This window comes from Ambystoma mexicanum, chromosome 6p (genome assembly GCF_040938575.1).
Source record: "Ambystoma mexicanum isolate Mex_15411 chromosome 6p, UKY_AmexF1_1, whole genome shotgun sequence".
Taxonomy (NCBI): Eukaryota; Metazoa; Chordata; class Amphibia; order Caudata; family Ambystomatidae; genus Ambystoma; species Ambystoma mexicanum.
In genome coordinates, this window is record NC_090935.1 from 1,478,563,470 (window position 1) to 1,478,575,656 (window position 12,187).

The following is a 12,187-nucleotide window of genomic DNA, read 5'->3' on the forward strand; positions in this document are numbered from 1 at the left end:
ACTAACCTCATGCAAGGCCATGTTGCTTAGTGATGGTAGAATGTTTACAGTGGGATACCTCTTCTTATAGGACATGAAATATTGATGAGAGAAAGGGTTGAGATGACTGTGAGACCTGCTGGATAGAAGACCTGTGAACAGGAGACTGCAGCCGTTATGTGTGGAACTTAAATAAATGTACACAAGAAAACCCTCATACGTGCCAAGAGGATTTATGACCATATGGATACCGAACAGTACACTTGTCCTGACAGTGTCACTATAATGGTTCTATGCCCGTTTTCATTGCAGGGACAGTATTACAGCACATTCGGAGGTGGAAATCACAGCTGTTCCCCTCACTTCATGCATTTACCATAGAATGGGGAGTGTAAAAAATGTCAGGTAGCATGTTGGATTTCGTTGACAAATATTTATCTAGTTTTAGAATAGTCCCTGATTTGAATATTTGTTGTTTACAGTAAATGCTTATTAATCAAAAAATCCATGTTTTTGATCCTATTTTGTAAAACAAAATGCTGTTTCGTGTTGATTTTAGAAAAAACGAATTTAGTTTTTGGATTTCTACTTTGTCTCAAAATAAAATGAATAGAAACGTGGGGTCTAAATAATACTAACATTCAGAGTTTTGTTTATGGTGTAAGCAGCAAACAATTTTGCTGGTTACACCTAAAATTACTGTACAAACCATTATAACTTTTTTTGCAGAGACAACTAAATGCATTGAAAACAGAGGAGGATATTGAAGATACACGAATTAAGCGGCTCGAGAACGTGGAATTTAATCACCAAATAGAAGTTGATCAACTAGAGGAACAAATAAAAAAAGCTACTAGTAAACAACTAGATACTGATCTTCCTATTGGAAAACATCTATTCCTCCACAAGGTCAGAAACATCTTGATTCATAGCTACCAGCAATGTATATGTAATGTTTCTAAAAGAAAACATTGCAGTTTGTGTTCTAGGTTGAAGTTGTAACAGTGGGATATTTTGCATGTGGCATTTTTAACTTTACTTTCAGTTATGTCTGTCCTAAGCAGGCGTCTTTATATAGCTTCACAACATTGCGATTTACAATGGCTGGTGTCCTGCGCAAGTCTTGTGACAAAGTCCCTTGCTTGATCCTGCTTGGTGTATGGTGGGGTCACCGAGGGGGCTGGGTGACATTACAAGCAATGTGAAACTGGGTCTGGGGGTAGCATCAGGAGGATTTCAGGGCTATTCCCCATCATGCCATGTGTAGAAGGCAGGGGTTTGTATATGTACCCTTAGTTACTCTGGTCCCTTTAAGAGAATCAAGGAACATCATTCCTGCAGAGCTGGAAGCACCTGTATGCTTGGCCCCCCTCCAGTGGGTGCAGACACTGCTCTTAAATCTACCCAAAGAAAGTGTGGGATCTGAGCTAGTCAAGGATAGGCAAGAGGCAGTCAGCCAGTCCCTATGCCAATGACATAAAAAGAACGAGGGAGTTAGTAACTTCAATATCATGGATGTGGTTCTTAAAGCCGTGTTAGAGCATACACCAGAGAGCCACACAGGCACAGAAATCTATGAATCCCAAGTTCTCTATACCAAACTAGCACACATGTGTTACTTTAACCCAGCGAAATTCTGGAAGGGAGGGACTTGGTTTGTCAAGCAGAAGAAGGTTCACCCAAGTGGGATCAATGAGAAAATCCTTAGTCCCACAGGAGCACAGTAAGCCATCCCCTGAGGTGAAGTCTGCTACCAATCCATAGGCCCACTTCCACACCTATAACTCTAAGGACTCAGTCGGTAGCTGGTAGCGATAGGTGTAAGAACTCATTTGATGCTGGCTTTTGAGGTGAAGAGAAGGAACAAGAAGAAGCAGATAAGGAGCTGGAGAAGGAGCTGCAGAAGGAGCTGGAGGAGGAGCTGGGGAGGAGCTGGAGAGAGGAAGGGAGAGTGGAGGAGGTGAGAGGAGACTGTAGCAGATCTACTAGAACCTAGGGAGAGCAGTAGGCTGGAGGAGAGACCCTGCATACTGTGGTAAGAAGGAGACAAGAGGCTGCAGGGGAGGCTAATGGGGCTGGGTAAAGACAGACCCTGACAGCGGGGAATCGATACCTAGTGGGTTGGGAAGAGCAAGACCCAGAGGGCTGGGGAGAGAAAAGTGGGGGGAGAGGTTTGGAGGATCTTGATTTAGAGGACTAGTAGGAGAAGCCACAGATAGGTAGATGGAGGGAGGCATTTGCACATAGATGAAGAAGGTTATGAGAGTTGGACGTGAGTTCTGACTCTTACTTATTATGGAAGGAGTACCCAGAGAGGAGAAGGAGGTACTCATATAGTTGAAAAAGAGGAGAGCGATAGAAGACAATTGGAGAATCTGAATTGTTCTAATGGAGGTACTCAAAGGAGTGAAGGGGTGCCTACAGTGGGGAAGAAAGTGCCAATAGACTGTTGATGCGAGATAATAGTGTTGAGAGATGGATACGGAAAGAACATGAGATAAAATAAAAGTGAAGCACTGTGGGCAGAGGACTTTTTGAGCTGTGGAAGTGGAGACAGCTTAGGGAGGTGAAAGAGGAGTGATGGAAATAAGTGCAGAGGAAACATTGGGTAACCTCAAGGAGGTGAAAAGGAGATAGTAAGGGGATGTGAAGAGGAGGGCGGTTAAGGGACTAGGAAAGCGGTTAGTAGACAAAAATGTGAAATTGAAGTGGAGGACCACTAATGGACTAGGGAAGGAGGTGGTGCAGAGAAGGGGGGAGTTGAACATGGTTTAAACTAAGGCGATGGACCTGAAAACAAGAAGGTGTACACCCAAGAAGAGAGTTGATATGGTGCAAGTATTTGTGGGAACCAGACTTGAGATGAGATGCCGGGAAAGGGAGAGATATTGAGGCAGGTAGCTAGAGGAGCAGAACATAGAGGGAGAGAGAGAGAGAGAGAGAGCAGGAGGAACATAGGAGGCTGACCTAAAGCTTCTCTGTCATCCTCTGGCTCCAATCCATCCTGGAAGACCTGCCGCTCACTGCCCTACTTACAGAATCTACCTGCAGGCTCCAAACAAAGAGCTAACACCTAGACTTTAGAACCAAGGAGAAAAGACCCAGTGATCTGTGGGTGTGGAAACCCAGTTAAAACCTGGGACTCGGAGCTCATTAGGTACTGTGTGGATTTTTCATGAAACATCCAGCCCTGGAATTACTGAGCACAATGGCAGAATTGTTTTTGAAACACTTTGCACTTTACTTTCCCAAGGAACACTTTCTTTCGGTTAACATTTTCTCAGAGCACTACCCCACCATGGGGTAATAATCATCCTGACAACTTCAGAAAACAACTATTTTATTCAGACCCTACTTTTTCTTTTTGGCCACACGTGTACAAATATATTAATAACGCCACTGAAAGCTGTATTCCATTTGTCGATCAATGTATGCTTTGTGACAGTGCTAAGCATGTTTTACAGAGACACTGTCAAATTTGTAGAGGTCAGGGAAACAAAGATTTCATGGGTAGGGCCAAGCCAGAGCTGACCCTAAGGGTCTGGTTTGCCTCTAAGAGACAAACAAGTGCTAAGGCAGCAAAAATAATAGGCAGGTGACTTCAAGATGGCTGCCAACACGAGATAGACGTGTCGACAGTGCTCCTGAGCCCTACAGCAAGATAATGCAGATCCACCACCCCGTTAAGGCTGCTTCGGTTCCAGAGCGAAGGCGAAACTTTTCGGAACACCTCCGACAAAGTTCCAGGCCAGAAGTAGGGTGTGCGGAGCACCTACAGGCGGAGGCTAGAGAAGGAGAACGGCTGGCCCGAGACACGGAACGGCAGAGGGCTGTGACGCAGACTGCGGGCCCAGTGAAGGAGAGCATGAGAGCGGAGAGCCACGGGAGAAAGAAAGCAGCCGGGCTGAGGAAGAGGTAGCAGCACCCCAACGCTGCCACAGTACCAGGGGTGATCGACCCGTGAAGGAAAGTGGACCCGGGAAGGAAAGCAGGCCATCGACCACCAGGCACGGTAAGAGAAGTAGCCCAAAGGGTGAGACTGCGACCCCAAAGTCGGCGGCCGGAGGAGCAACACGCGGAGCACAGAGGCCAGCCCGGACTCACGCACGAAGCTCCTGATAGAAAGAGGAAAAGGAGTACAGGGGTCCGGCTGGCTTGAGAGGAACCACGTCGCAGAAGAAAAGGAGGGAGAGGCCGTCAGGGAAGAAAGGCGCCGGTGGCCGGGTGGAAGAAGCGCGCCAGAGCAAGTGGAGAGAGCTCCAGGTGAGGGAGACCAGGCTGAGGCTGAGCCGCTGTGAAGAAGGTGAGAGGGCCCGATGAGGGAGAACGAAATTGGAGATAAGGCTGAAGCTCCGGTGCAGTAGCGGAGCGGCAGACACCACAGGAAAGCGGCATAACAGGTGAACCTCCCCCCGGGGCCTCGTACATGCTCTTAAACACCACAAAGGGAAGGAAAGCCCAGAAGTGGAAGGGCTCCCCTCGCAGGATACTCCAGAAGCGAGGGGCCCCTTAGGGGCCACATATAGAGGCACAGAAGCAACCCCTCCTCCCGGGTCCCCTGTGGGCGAGAATCCATCGAACTGGGATGGACAAGGCCACCTTACTGAACAGAGGAAGGGGCGCTGGGCAGCCGAAGCAAGGGGCAAGAAAGGCAACGTGAAAGCCTATCTGTCCCCCCTTCAATACAAACGAGGGCGAGAGGAGACAGGGCACAGGAGGAAATAAAGACACAGCAGACCGACAAGGGGATCTAGCACAGGGCTGACATCGAGAGGGAGCAAAGCCCCCAAGGTCCAAATCACAACAAGGACTATCCAATCAATGCCCATACACTACCCCGAGAGGAAAACCTCTGACACACAAACAACGCAGAGGAGGCCACGACAACACACCGGAGTACAAGCCACACGAGACGGAGGGCCCCCTAAGGTGGAGGCAACTCCAGGAGGGAAGAGGGCTACCAGATATCTGGAGAAGCATAGGAGGGCCCCACCCACGGCCCAGGCGGCGATACCCCACTAGGAGGAGAAGGAGGGGAAAAACAAAGGCACACATTAAGGGGAATCCCTTGTGCAAGATCCCTGGGACGCAAGAACCATACGCCAAGGCCGGACCGATTGAGGTAGATTGTAGCAGGGCCCCAGACCCTGAAAAGGGGCCTCACAAGAACAAAGAGGAAAGGAGCTGGGCACCTGACCCGGGGCAAAGCTTCAACACATACCCCACCAATGCCACCCAGCCATGTCGACCAAAAACAAAGGCAGAACAAACAAAGGAGGGCTGCCACAGGGGGACACCCCCGGAACACTCCTGACACTGTGGACGACCAGAGAAACCAACGAAGCACACAAGAGCTCCCAAGACGGGGCAACAGGGTGCAGCCCTGCAGGACGCGGACCCAATGATACCAATGTTATGTCAAGATCTCCACGGAGAAAAGCTCTCCCTACAGACCACTCTAGCAAGGACATTCCAGGACTAATTTCAGCTGATGAGATCGGACATTAACCAGGCTTTGGCGGAGATGAAACAGGAAGTGGGACAATTGGGAGAGAGGACGTACCTCCTGGAAAAAGGCCTGCAGGAGGTCGACAGAGAAACAATGGCAAACAGTGAGGCGATAGAAAGACTGGACACAGCAACGCGGAACCTAAAACTTAAGATGGAACACATGGAAAATAGGTCTAGGAGAATCTATATCACGCAGAAGCTACTGTCGGAAACGGTAATGGACAGAGACCTGAAAGGGACTATACAGGAGATTTGCGTCGAGCTAGTAGGAGAAGCAGCACCAGATATGGTAGAATTGGACAGAGTCCACAGAGTGGGACGCTTTACCAGGAGCCCAAATGCTAGACCAAGGGATGTGCTAGAGGCATTCACGAGATACGGCCAAAAGGAGGCAGTCCTGAAAGCTGCCAGACAAAGAGAACCGGTGAAATACAAGGGGCCGAATTAAGCTGTATCAAGATCTAGCCAATAGCACTTTAGTGAATAAATGCCAAATGGGCCTGTCCTCACAATACTCAAGGAACGAGGGATCAGATACAAGTAGGCCTTTCCATTCGGTATACTTTTTGAATGGGCAGGCTCGCAGAAACGGATAAACAAGCTGAAAGAAGGGGCGGTCATCCTACACATAAATTTGGAGCAGGAGCACCGAATAGACAGACTAGAGAGGTCACCCGAGGCAGAAAACAGACCGAGACCCAGACCATGGGAGTGGACCACAATGGGAGAAGGGAGGAAGAGAAGGCGCATGCTAAGGGGCTTTCCCTGGAAGGAGAAGGGAGGAGAGGCAAATGCAGCAGAGGTAGAAGAAGCCAACAGGGAGAAAGCCTGAATAGGTAACTAGACAAAGGGGTGATGGACATAAAATAAATTAAATGGGCAGAGGGACAAAGGGAGCAAACATCATGAAGCTTAAGGGCTACGACGCCCGAGGGGAGGGAAAGGGAGGGACGGAGGGTGGAGGGACTCTCCATAGAGCAGGTGGGGAGGAAGGGGACAGGGGGAGGAGGGGGAGGCAGGTTAAGGAAGAGGGGCAGTAAAAAATGAAGGTGAGAAGGGGCAAGGATAAAGGGGTAAACGGAGAGAGCAATAAAGGGGCCCACATAGAAAAGGGAAAAGGGGGAAAGGGACGGGGGGATCCTAGGGTGGGGAGTCCCCCAGAACACCAGCAGACGTAGGCAACACACAAAGATATATTGTTCAAGTCGGTGACACACAATATTAGGGGGCTTAACTCCCCTTGAAGAGGAAAAAGCTAGAGAAGTTCACAAGAAAGGAAGGGTCTGACTTCCTGGGGCTACAAGAAACATATCTATTACACAAGGACGAGACACGGCTAAGATTGCATGGATTTGACCAAATATTCCAAGCCTCAGGGACGACTAAGATGGGGGGGGGGTAGCGTTGGCTATCAAAAACACAGTGGACTTCAGAGCAGAGGAGTTCCTGCGGAATAAGGGAAAACACAGTGGACTTCAGAGCAGAGGAGTTCCTGCGGAATAAGGGAGGTAGATACATAATCGTGAATTGAACACACTGGGATATCGCATTCACGATAGTGGTCATTTACGCACCCAACTCAGGCCAAGAAGCATTCCTGAGGAAGAAAGCGTGAGGGACCAAATGATTGTAATGGGGACCTTAATATCCTGGGATAGAAAACGGTATAGGTGAGGGGGTAAAAACAATCTAGGGGTGGGTGGTAGCCTCAGCGGAACTAAGGGATAGGACGGCACGGTTGGGCCTGAGGGACGTGTGGCGGGAATTGAAGAGGGATGAGGAAGACTACACCTTCCTTTTGGGTGTGCACAGAACACATTCGAGACTAGATTATATATGGGCAACAGCGTCCCTGCTGGGAAGGGTCAAGGAAGCAAAGACGGGCCCCATTGGAATAGCGGATCATAAAATAGTCTCAATGCAACTGGAACTAGGAAACAAAAAAAGGGGCGTGTGGGGATGGAAATACCCAAAGTCCCTCCTGAGGGACCCAATAATTAGAGGAGAAATGGAGGACAAGATGAGGGAATTTTTTCTAGAATAATAAAAGGGGGGACACAAGGGAAGACACCAGATGGGACGCATTTAAAGCTATGTGAGGGGGAACTCATAACGGCCAAAACACAGAGAGAGAGGCAATTTGGGGCGCTAAAGAAACAGCTGGAGGTGGAGGTAGAAGTGGCAAGGAAGAAGGCGGAAGAAATACCCAATAAATCCTCCTTGAGGGAATACAGGCGGCTGTGGGCCTGCTGGAGGTCCTATGAACAAAGAGAGCGGCGGGGGCATTGCTTTTCGTTCAACAAAAATTCTACGCGAAAGCAAACAAGGTGCATGCCCTACTAGCACACCTTCTGAGAGGAGCGGGGGCTGAAAATGTGATCACGGCAGTAAAGACAGAAAAAGGGGAGCATGTTACGTGCACTGAACACATCCAAGAGAGCCTAGCAAAATTCTATCAGACACTGAACACATCACAGAATCCTCAGGCACACGCGCAATAGTATTTCCTGGAAAGGGTCAACATACAGAAAATAAGTAGGGAAGCCCAACATGCCATACATCAAGAGATTACAGAGGATGAAGTAAGGAGAGTTATCAGGAGCTTGCCCATGGGTAAGGCCCCGGGCTCAGACGGCTACACAGCAGCATTTTATAAAACCTTCTCAGCAATTTTAGTACCTCAATTGACACACATTTTTAACACCTTTAAAAATGCAGAACACATAGCCCCATTGATGGAAGAGGCCAACATTACCTTAATTCTGAATCCTAATAAGCACCCTACAGAGCAAACATCCTATAGGCCAATCGCACTAATCAATGTGGACGCAAAAATGTATACTAAAATCCTTGCGAACAGACTAGAGGGGTTACTCCCAGATCTGATCCACCAGGACCAAGCAGGTTTCATAAGAGGTAGGCAGCTGGCGGATAACATACGGAGGGTGGCACACCTGCTGGAAAAAGTGCGGAAAACTAACACCCCAGCAGTACTCTTATCACTCGACGCTGCAAAAACATTTGATTGGGTGGAGTGGTCCTTCCTGTTTAGGGTCATGGAGAGGATGGCTCTGGGGGGAAATTTCTTGAAAATGGTGCAGGCCAACTATCAGGGACCACTGACATGGGTGACAGTAAATGGGGCAATGTCACGCCCATTCAGACTGGGTAGGGGAACAAAACAAGGATTTCCTCTCTCTCTGTTGCTGTACGCAATCTACCTGCAACCCGTGCTGCAGGCAATACGGGAAGCAGACGACATCCAAGGCATCCCATTTGGAGGCAAGCAACATAAAGTGGCCGTATTTGCTGACGATATGCTGCTCACCTTGACCAAACCCCTAGAATCCATCAGGGCAAGCAGGGACCTACTAGAAGAATTTGCGAAGGTGACAGGCCTGCATATAAATATTGGTATATCCAAGCTGATGAGTCTCACCCTGGGAACAGAAGACCGCAAATGGCTTAAAGCAGCCGCACCGTTTGTGTGGAGCCCAGGTGGGATCAAATACCTGGAAGTGCAGATAACCCAGGCACTCACAGGGTGGTATGTGGCCAATTACCCTCCCCTACTGAAGGGAATAAGGAAGGACCTCCACAAGTGGCGGAACCTCCGAATCTCATGGTTTGGGAGACTGATCGCAGTGAAAATGGTCACGTTGCCAGGCATGCTATACCTATTCCAAGCAATCCCCCAAGCAGTCCCAGCAAGCTTCTCCATGGAGGTACGGACCATGACAAATGACTTCATATGGGAAGGCAAGAGAGCAAGGATCAATAGGCATTTACTTATGGCCCCAAGGAGGGAGGGGGGCGGGCCCTTCCCAACTTCCAACTGTACTATGAAGCTACCCAGCTAAGGGTAATCAGAGAGTGGCTCCACGAGGGGGAGGAGAAACAGTGGGTCAAAATGGACAGGGCTGTGACGAGACATGATCTGAGGGATGTACTCTGACTGCCAAAGCAGCACAGACCGAAACATATGTACGAGAGCTCCATCACAAAACTAGTAGCGGACAACTGGGACAGGCTAGCGAAAAACCTTGGAATTACGACATTCCCATCCCCCTTCACACCCATCTTCAATAATGGGGGTTACACTCCCGGGACAGAGAAGGGTGCATTTAGGAACTGGCGGGAGGGAGGCTGTAGGACGCTGCGTGACATGTTTCAAGGAGAGGAGATCCTCGCCTTCACAGACGGCAAAAGAATTTGCAGTGGGGGACGGGCAGAGGCTTAGATATGCCCAACTACGTCATTGGCTACTACACCTTGTAAATAAGGAGGCGGCCACCAGGAAGGTGACACTGTTCGAAAAATGTCTACTGACAAATGACAGGGCTAAGGAATTGATCTCCAACATGTATAAGATACTAGACAACGCCATTCCCAGACAGCAATGGCCGTACATGCATAGATGGGAGCAGATACTGGGGAGGGACATAGAGAAGGGAGAGTGGGAGAAATTGTGGGGGAAGATTCCCAAGCTAGCAAGAGCATCCCAGGTGCAAGAGGCTGGGTACAAAATACTTTTTGGGTGGCACTACACGCCATCCCGCCTTCGCAGGATATACCCGGGGACACCATGGGAGTGCTGGAGGGTGTGTGGGGAAGAGGGCACAGCTGAACATATCTGGTGGGGATGCCCAAAAATCGAGCCCTTTTGGAGACAAATGCAGCAGGCACAGAAGCAGGCATGCTGGACAGGGGGGAGTAGACCTCCAGAACAGATTTTGTTGGGCTTCAGGGAAGGGAGGCAGCGGGGGAAGCTAGAGCTCGAGAAAAAGCAAAAAGAGTACTAACTCTAGCGGCAATGACAATAATTGCACAAAGATGGAAGTTCCCGACCATACCAACAATCCAGGATTGGTTGTGCAAGTGTGGGAAATAGTAGCCATGGAATGGGCCCCTTACGCTATGAATGACCGTGTGCATAAATTTGCAAAAGACTGGGGAGAGACTCTGGCCTTCCTCAAAGACGACTACAGGGCTGTATGGTGCCCAAAGCGCCTCAAAACCCGGATCTACAATGAACATTTTGGAATTGGCCATGATGATACGGAATAGGGAAGGACTTGAGATTGCCTCTCGGGGGAGCGGGGATGGAGGGGGGACAATGTTGGGGTTTGTTTTACATGTTGTAAACTTAATAAAAAGAAGTTTAAAAAAAAAAAAATGGGCATGTAAATCACAGAATATAATGTTTTGTATCTCACATAAGTCACATAATATGAGTTGGGCTAAGGAGATGCCATGTACAAATATGGCACCATACCTCCCTTTAACACAAAAGCCATACCTGGTATCCTCTCTCCCAACATCCCACAACACAAACCCATGCCTGGTGTTCCATCTCCCCATCCCTCAAAACACAAAATCCATACATGAAGTCCTTCATCACCAACCCCCACAAACAAAACCCATATTTGGCATCTTTCCTCTCTAAACCATAGTAAGAGAAAAGAGGTATATGGCAAATAAAATGGAAACTGAAGGAAAAAAGAGTACTAAAAAAGATCAACCAAAAAATGTAATTAAACCCATGGATGGCAATGCAAAAATGCAGCTACCCATAGAGAAGAAAAGACCAAAGGATAATGAGATATGACAGAGAGAGAATTATAGACATAATTATAGAGAAAAAGAAACAAGTGATGGTGTAAGAATGGAGCTATAACACATAGTGGAAAGCACAAGTGAAAGAATAAAGGATGAAAAAAATATACGTGGAGAACAGGACACAGAAGGGCATGCGGGGACAATGTGGCACCACCGTTAAACATTCCGCAGTATGCTGCACTCAGGCAACACTTAAAAAAAAGGTCGGGCCAAAAAGATGTGAGTGGGGAAAAAAAGCACGTACTAAGGACAGCAAGGAAAAAGGGAAAGTCTTTCTGACTGACCACCACATGGTACTCACTAACACTGATAGCAGTATATAAATGAGCAAACACTCATACCTGGAAAATGGTATAGCCTTATTATTATTGTATTCCTAATTCCAGAATGCTGACAAATGGACTTGTTAAAGTGATGCAAAATAACCTAAAAAGCCCCTAGAGGAAGCACCCACCAGAAGAAACCTGCACAATCACAAAGTCTGAAGAAATCAATATGACGCAGAGAGGTCCAACACCACCAACATGTTTATCGACCACAGGTATGCCAAACATTCCATGTAACAGTGGAAAACCAGCTTTGTAGTGTAGCTCGTAGCCTACACAACAATGCATACAACTGCAAAGTAACCCTGCTGATCAGCACTCTGAGGCTATAAGTTCATTCAGAACCTTGAGGTGAGAAGATAGTGGTGGAGTAATAGATGAGACGAATACAAAGACGCGATAAAGTGACTAACCAATGGTTTTCACCTAAAAGGAAACATCCTCAGGCACCAACAGCAATTCTCGCTGGCAAAACCCAGGAGGAACAGTGGTTGCATTTAATACACCGCTAAGGGAACAGGCTAGTCCCTGACAGTTCAGGCAACCACAAACACAATGAGAATGGGCCTGCACCTGAAAGCTGTGGGTTGCTTCAGTAGGAACATGCATGAAAAACTGCTGCTAACAAAAAATCCCACATTGAGACAGGTCAGGATTGCACAGATTGTGAAAAAACAGCCAATGACAGAAAGAAAGAGCACAGAGGCCCTAGACCAAATTCAATGACCTGAAGAGGAATCCTTGAGAAAGAG

At 48.1% G+C, this 12,187-nt stretch overlaps 1 protein-coding gene across 1 annotated transcript in view; it reads left to right on the forward strand.

Moving 5' to 3' along the window:
• LOC138511068 (uncharacterized) overlaps positions 1-12,187 on the forward strand; it is a 3,073,423-nt gene that overhangs the window by 2,699,943 nt on the left and 361,293 nt on the right. Inside the window, exon 18 of the mRNA XM_069626568.1 lies at positions 709-888. Within this exon, the coding sequence (XP_069482669.1) occupies positions 709-888 (180 nt within the window). The remainder of the gene's footprint in view (positions 1-708; positions 889-12,187) is intronic.